General features: G+C 64.3%; 3 protein-coding genes across 3 annotated transcripts; all 3 read right to left on the reverse strand.

Moving 5' to 3' along the window:
• Positions 1–491: 491 nt before the first annotated feature.
• Positions 492–2,018, reverse strand: LDBPK_051130 (hypothetical protein, conserved; the record flags this gene model as incomplete). The annotated part of the gene is made up of 1 exon (XM_003858252.1): positions 492–2,018. The coding sequence occupies one exon, from the start codon at positions 2,016–2,018 to the stop codon at positions 492–494; it is 1,527 nt and encodes a 508-aa protein (XP_003858300.1).
• A 795-nt stretch (positions 2,019–2,813) lies between these two features.
• On the reverse strand, positions 2,814–3,887 carry LDBPK_051140 (vacuolar ATPase subunit-like protein; the record flags this gene model as incomplete). Its single annotated transcript, XM_003858253.1, has 1 exon — positions 2,814–3,887. One exon carries the CDS (start codon positions 3,885–3,887, stop codon positions 2,814–2,816), a length of 1,074 nt encoding a protein of 357 aa, XP_003858301.1.
• Positions 3,888–4,627: 740 nt separating this feature from the next.
• LDBPK_051150 (hypothetical protein, unknown function) lies at positions 4,628–7,378 on the reverse strand (the record flags this gene model as incomplete). Its single annotated transcript, XM_003858254.1, has 1 exon — positions 4,628–7,378. The coding sequence occupies one exon, from the start codon at positions 7,376–7,378 to the stop codon at positions 4,628–4,630; it is 2,751 nt and encodes a 916-aa protein (XP_003858302.1).

Here is a 7,378-nt window from a genome sequence, read left to right on the forward strand (position 1 = left end):
CCTGGCCGCGGGCCAGGGCGCGGCCACCCCCTCCGGCTCGCCTTAAGGGTATGGCGTGGTTGGGTGCCGGGGCTGGCGTATGCCCGGCGGCGGCGGTGGGGTGTTGGCTGAGGTGGGGGGGGCTCGTTTGTCCCGGCCCCCCCCGCGCCCGGGCCGGGCCCTTTAGGGGGCCGGGGGCGTGCAGGCAGCTTTCGGCAGCGGGGCGATAGCGGGGGGGGGGAGGGGGTGAGGGCTTGTGCGGGTGGTGGGGCGGTCGGGGCGCCTGTTGGGGTGGTGTGGCCGCGTCTTTCGTCGTTGGGCCGCCGAAGGGTGGGGGTCTGCGCAGGCGCGGCGCCGAAGGCTGCCGGCATGTCTTGATTTCATGCGTTTCCTTGTCACTGGGCGCTATACGCGTGTATTTGTCGGTGCACACCTGCACACACACAGCCGCCACCCGAAGCTAGGTAGCGAGCAAGAGAGAGGCATCGCCGCTGTCCCCGCCGCCTCCCCCCTTACTTTTCTATGGGCGACGGCGCTGGTGGGGCTGCGCTGGGGTTGGGTGCGTCGTTGCTGCTCTGCGCACGCTGCAGGCGTTGCGCCGCCGCTGCGCCGGACAGCCGCTCCTGCTCTTTGGCTTCGAAGGAGCGGACAACGACGAGCAGTTCCTTCATCCGGGTCGCCGCGACGTGCATCTCGCTAGTGGTCAGCACCGGGGCGTAGTCGGACGGGTGCGGCTGCAGGTCGAGAAGCTTCATCTCCTTCACGCGATCCACAACGACGCCGGTGTCGATCTCCTTGTCGCGCACGTCGGCGAACGTGACGAGGTGGTGCAGCATCATGCTGCGGCCCACGGCGTCGAGGATGTAGTTGGGCGTCAGGCCAAGCTCCGCAGCTGGGTCGATCGCCTGCGCCTTTGCCTCCTCCGGCGTCGGCGGCGGCACCGGCGGCATGCAGAGCAGCGCGTAGAAGCGCTTCCAGAACTCTTCGTCTACGCGAAAGCGGTAGTACGGCATGGTGAGCGGCAGGCACAGGCTGCGCATGGGGTCCTCGGTGAAGTCGCCGTGCATCTGCGCCGTCTGCGCCCGAGTCACCGTCGCCGTCACCTCCTTGGAGAAGACGACGTGGGTGCAGTAGTCCGTGTGGTAGTCGTCGCCCCTGGTTGCCTCGAACACGCGTGCCAGCAGCAGCGGCCGCTCCGTCGCGAAGTGCACAGCCTGATCGAAGGGCTTGCAACTCTTGACGAGGCTTCGGTAGTAGATGATCTCCATGTCGTTCAGCACCGCCCACGCAGCGGCGGCGCCGTAGAGCCGCGTGCGGTCTTTCTGCTCCACCGCAAACGCGAGGTTGAGCAGCGAGGACACGGCCTGCTCGTCGCGGCGCAGGTTGACCAGCAGGGCAGCGCGCCAGAGGTACAGGGAGGTGATCTCCTCCCGCAGATCTTCGTCCTCGCGGAGCGGGTTGGCGCCGGCGTGGATGCTGTCGGTGCCGGTCTTCGGCGTGGCCGGCGTAAACTCATGACCGTCGGAGCCATCGATGATGAAGCGTGCCTCGAGGCCGCGCCCACGAGCGCCCGCCTTCAGATGCGCGTCGACCGTGTGCTGGATACCCTTCACCACCTCTTCGAGCTTCTCTTCGGCAGCCAGGGCCACCAAGGCACGTATCTCCGGCGCCGGGGCGTCCTCAACCTCGTACACCTGGCGCTCCGCCAGCACCTCGGCGCCCTTCGTCACTGGCCGCATGGTGAAGCACTGTGGGAAGCGACACGTCGGCGCGCCAGCGCATGTGCACCGCCCACCGGCACCGCACCGGTACTGCAGATCGAACACGGTGCTGCGAACGACGAAGTCGCGCCGCGCTTTCTCCACGGCGGAGGCCGGCGGCGGGGCACCGTGGAAGTGACGGGCCGCGACGACGCCGCGCAGATGCGTCAGGGACGGCTGTGCTGGCGCGGCCTCTATGAAGTCGGAGCAGTCGCACGGCGCCAGCGGCGTCCGCCTCGTCTTCAGCATTGACGTGATTTTGGAAAAGAACGACTTCATGATCGTGCCTGTGACGAAGTCGGTGTGCGTGACGGTGAGATGGCGAAGCTGAAAAGGTGAGAAGGGTGGGTGTGCGCTGGTGCTGGGGCTGGTGCCGCTCCATCGTTCTTACGCGTGTGGGGGCGATAGAGGAAGATGGGGAGGTTGGGGGGTGTGGGTGCGTGCGTGTGGGACTCTTTCTCTGACAAGGGTGGAGCACAGAGAGCACCCGGCAAGGTGGGGTGGGGAGACTGCATACACGGTGACATTCCATGCCGACCAGCTCTGCCGCCCCACTGCCTTATCATCTCTCTCGCGCGCTGCGGCTCTTCAGCTTCATGAGCCGGCGCGAGCAACTGCAGGCACAGCGCACCCATCCGACAAGCTCATAAGGGGACGGCGACGCAGAGGGAAGAGAGTAGGGCGCGCGTGCCGCTCCCCGTATTGGCGCCTCTGCTCTGTCCTGCTTAACGGGCGAGGATCGACAAGACACACAGACACAGACGGGCACACTCACGACAGAGAGGCGCACACGCTGGCGCCGTCATCACCGAGACAGACATGGAGAGAGACCGTGCGGCAGCAACGGACAGACCAGGGGGAAAGCGTCGACACGAACATCAACCCGGCCGCGACACTTCACCGAAGCACAGACCACCGTCACTGCCATCGCCGCAGAAGGGGGGGGAGGGAGGCGAGACAGGGAAAGGCAAGAGGAACACGTGCAACGTGAGAAACTCGTAGAGTTCTACTGGAACAAACACGCATCCCCACAGAGGTGCGGGTGTGGGTGGGCTAGCAGTGCCTCTTCTTGCTCTATTGAGCGTACGGCACCGTGCTCACGTACTCGTGCAGGCGGCTGCGCATCTGCTGCACGACGCAGTCGGCGATCCACTGAAGGTTGTTGATCTCCAGCTCCTTCAGCTTCACGTAGGCGTAGAAGACACCGTACTGAAACTGCCGCGTCATAGCGTCGTTGTACATGACCACCGACATCTCGACAAACCGCCGCTCCAGCGACTTCTTGCACGCTGAGTCCATTGCCCGGCTGCCCTCGTCGAGCAGCTCAAAGTAATTTGCGAAGCGGCGTAGGCGATCGCGCAGCTGATCCTCGTTCTCGCTCTCCGCGATGTCATCGTGGATGTCGACGAGGGAGCCGATGCTCGGGAACACCTTGCGGCGGTCCACCGGCGTGATCTCTCGCATGCCGAGGGTGTTCAGAGTGAAGGTGAGAACCATGCGATCTGCCTCGGCGTCCAGCAGCGGGCACATCACCTCGCGCGTCTCCCCACCGAGGTTATAACAGAAGTCGTAGAACTGCTCGTAGTAGTTCTTCATGAGGATGCCGCGGATGTACTCCACCGAGAGCTCATCCAAGTCGCGCTCGAAGCCGCCCTCGGCGCTGAAAAAGCGGCCCACCGGACTGTCGATGAGCACCACCTCGAACATCTCCTGCACGTCCGAGGCAGCGATCAGCGTCGGCATCTCCGGAAAGACGCCGAGGGGGTGGCACTTGGTTAGCAGCTCGAGGTTGGCGCGGCCGCTGCGCTTCGCCACAATCAGCTTCAGCACGTTCGACAGCATGTACTCGTAGCTGATAAAGTCGAGAAACTGACAGAGCGGCGGCTCCGCCCAGGAGCGCAGCTCTTTGAACTGCTTTAAGAGCACCTCCTGCGCGCGATCGACGATGATGCGGGAGGTCAGCGTGCCCTCCTGCTGCAGAAAGTTGCCATAGTCGGTGATCTGCAGCTGGCTCTTCATGTCACCGAGGTTGTCGCACTGGCAGAGGTTGTTGTACTCGTCGACGCGGAGAAGGGCGTCGCGGTAGCCGTGTACCATGGCCTCGAGGTGGCCCTCGTGCACGTTGTAGTCCATCATAGTGCGCCCCATTTTTTCGAACACAGCCGTGTGCGTTGGTGTCCTTGCCGACCTTCGTGTCCTACGCAGAAGAGGGAGGGGTCCGGGCGACAGAGGGCGGACGACGTCGGGGAGCAACCGCTAATCTGTGGGTATAGGGGAGGGGTACGTAGGTGGCGAGGGAGAGATGCTAAGAGAGGGAGCGAGACGGCGTGCAGGCGGTGCCATGCCCATGTTGCATGAGAGTGCATGTGCAACGGGATGGTGGTAGTGAGGATGATGAGGGGTCAGATAGAAGTGGAACGCACGCATAGAGAGAAGCAGAAGCGGAGGTCGGCGTTGCCTCTCCCTCCCGCCTTCATAGACAAGCGCTGAACACCCATGCGCGTTATGGGTGTCCGCTAGAGGCTGCGCCCCTCCCCCTGTAGAGATGCGACCATCCTGTGGTCTGTCCTCCAAACCCACAGGACACGCACATCCGTACGTCATATCAAATGTGAGGCGTATCTATGTGTGCGTAGTAGTGGTGGGGCTGCAGCTGCACTTGACTTTGGGTGCTGGATGGGGGTGTGCCGAGAGAGAGACGACGGCTGCGCACAGAAGTCAGCGGTTGAAATATGGGGAGTGGGGGAACGGGTATGGCGTCGAGGAGACGGGCACCGATGGGCAGCCTTCGTGCTCCTCCCTCCCATCTCAGCGTACACCATGGCCGCCCCCCCCCCCCCCCCCACACACACAGACACACTCAGTACCATGTGTGCACCGCGACAGGCTCACAAGCCGTTCGAGGGCGGCAACTGCAGCGGCACGGACAAAGTCGGCTGAGGCGGTGCCGCCTGTGCCGCTAAATCGTTCAGCATTTGCACCTGTGCATGCAGCCGCCGGATCTCGAGTTGCGCCTTGCTCAACTCAGCTTGCGCCTCCTGCTGAGCGAGTGCTGCCGTCTTCTTCAGCTCTCGTATCGTGGTCTCTTGGCGCTGCAGCACGCACGTCTGGTCGTGAGTTTGGCGCTGAAGTTCACGATAGCGACGGCGCAGCTCAACAACTTCAGCGCGCAGGAGCTGCAGCTCCACCGCATCTGCAGAGAGCGACGCCGTTGCGGCGTGCGAGACTGCTGCCGTGCCACTGCCGGCGGTGACATCAAGGTGCGCCACTGCAGTTCCACTGTACCTGGCACTCTGGTCGGCGACAGGCCCCGGCTGCCGCTGATGGCCCCGACCCTGGAAAAGCCGGTATCCCACCGTCGACGTTTCCGCTCGGCAGCTACTGCTGGAGGTGCTCAGAGCGTCCTGTGATGCTTCCACAACTGCCGCTCTCGGTGGCGTAGGCGGCGCTGAGGACTGAGCCATCCGTGTCGCCGGCTGCTGCGCCGCTGGCGGCGACGGGCCGCCCCCGCTACTCAAGACGCTGGCGTCCACACCGACGGAAGTATCGCGGGTCCATCGAGGCGGCGGCGTGAGAAAGATGGCACGAGAGGCATCTGCGCCTGCGGCCATCGCCACAGCCGTGTGTGCGTCGCCCCCGTTGCGTGAGTTGCTAGAGGGAGGTGGGCTGTGACCGCTGCCTGCTCTGTTCGGCGTTGGCGACACGGCAGCGCGCTTCGCATAAAGGCCCGGCGCCGACGCCGGCACCTCCAGCATCTCACCCAGGCGAGCACCGCGCTGCTGGAGCGCTGCGGCCAACACAGTAAGCTCGCCGCCACGCAAGTGAACGGTACACGGTTGCGGTGCCTTCTCCACAACAACGCGGGCGTCCACAGGGGAGAAGAGAGAGAACATCGTTGCGGTGGCCGGCGCCGACGACGATGGCGCGGTGCACTGCCAACGATCGGCGAGGGAGGTCAGAAGGGCATCCATGGAACGTTGCGCAGCGGCCAGGCTCGGAAAGGCGGCTGCACTCGCCAAAGGCGAGGGGCCCCGGAACGCGGCACTCAGCGTGCGAGAGGCGTAGTTCAAGCGAAACTGCACAGACGATAGCACAGACCTGTCGTCGTCCCCCACGGTTGTCCTCACGGGCCGCTGCTGCTCTCTCGCTTCATCGCTCTGGCGGTCGCTTGCCGGCTCGATCGTCGGCCGCCGCGCTGACCTCGCGAGCTCATCCGCCAGCGATCCGTTCACCAAGCATGGGTTGCCGCTCATATCGAGACACCGCAGGCGGGCTAGTGCCGGGGCACACGTGACGGCGGCAGCGGAGGAAGGGGAAGGGGAGGAAGGCCAGCGTATCGGAGTGAAGAGCCGGCGAACATCACGAGCGTCTTCGATGTAGTTGTGCGACAGATCCAGGTGCGTCAGAGCCGTGCACCACGGGCGCAGAAGAGGGTGCGTTGACGAGGGCGCTCCACCCTGTGCAGTTCCGATTTCAGCGTCTGCCGACTCCACCCACACGATCCCCGGCAGAGAACGCCCACGCAGGCGGTTGTGCGAAAGGATGAGCACGACGCCGACCTTGTCGCTGTCTACGGTGCCAGAGCCTGACTTGGCGCCAGGCAACAGCGGAGAGGCATCCGCCGCTGCAGGTGCTGCTACCGGTTGAGAGTACGCATGCGCCCCAGTGGCGGCCGACGCGCAGGCGCTAAGCGAGATGGTCGTCTCGCCCACGTCAAGCTGGATCGACGTCTCGGCGCTTCGCGACGGACGCGTCGCGAAGCTGCGGGCGCCTCCTAGAGACCGATCCGAGGGTGGCTGCTGCTGTTGCTGACGTGAGCAGCAGGTACGGTAGTGGTGGTTTGGATGCCCGGCCCCGCCAGGCGCGTGGGAGCGCTGATGCGTTTCTGCACCCACCGAGGACTGGAGGCTGATAGGGATAGACGCGGTGGAGATAGGCGTATGACCTTCGTTGTCGTCACCGTCGACGTGCTCAAAGGCAATTTCTTCGCTTTCCTTCGCCGCCGTGCCATCAGCTATCAGCTCCGCAGCTAGGGCGACACCTTCCAGGGCAGATGCCCCCCCGTGCGAGGGCTCGGCTGTGCTCTCCGAGGCCACTTTATGAAGAACATCATATGCGGTGGGGCTATTCAGAGAGGCAGCTTCCCGAGACGGTGTCGCGAGCATCAGCGGAAGCCCCTGCAGCGACTCAATGGAGTTGTAGGAGAGGTCCACGTAAGCCAATCGCCTGCACGCCTGCATGCCATCCACGGATGTGAGCGCGTTGTGCGTGGCGATAAGAACAGTCAGCGTATCAGCTGCGCCGCCCAGCCCCACTAAGCTGCACAACTGATTGTGATTGACCAGGAGATGTGTGAGGGAGGTGAAGGGGCGCAGCGCGCTGCTCTCCTCCTCCAGCGACATGTGCGACGCGCCGGCCGATGCCGTACCTAAAGACGAAGACACCGCCGTATCGGTATCAGCAGCAACACGGACGTCGCCTTGGCTGGAGTGCGCGAAGGGCCGCTGCAGGTTACGGAGATGATTGTGGCTGAGGTTCAGCTTCACCGTGGTGGGGATTGCGGCCGCCTTGAGGCCATAGATACGCGAGTGCACCTCCCCCAGCTCGTAGATGTTGCGCCGTTCGAGTGAGACATGCAT

The sequence above is a fragment of the Leishmania donovani genome, chromosome 5 (genome assembly GCF_000227135.1).
Source record: "Leishmania donovani BPK282A1 complete genome, chromosome 5".
NCBI classification, from domain to species: Eukaryota; Euglenozoa; class Kinetoplastea; order Trypanosomatida; family Trypanosomatidae; genus Leishmania; species Leishmania donovani.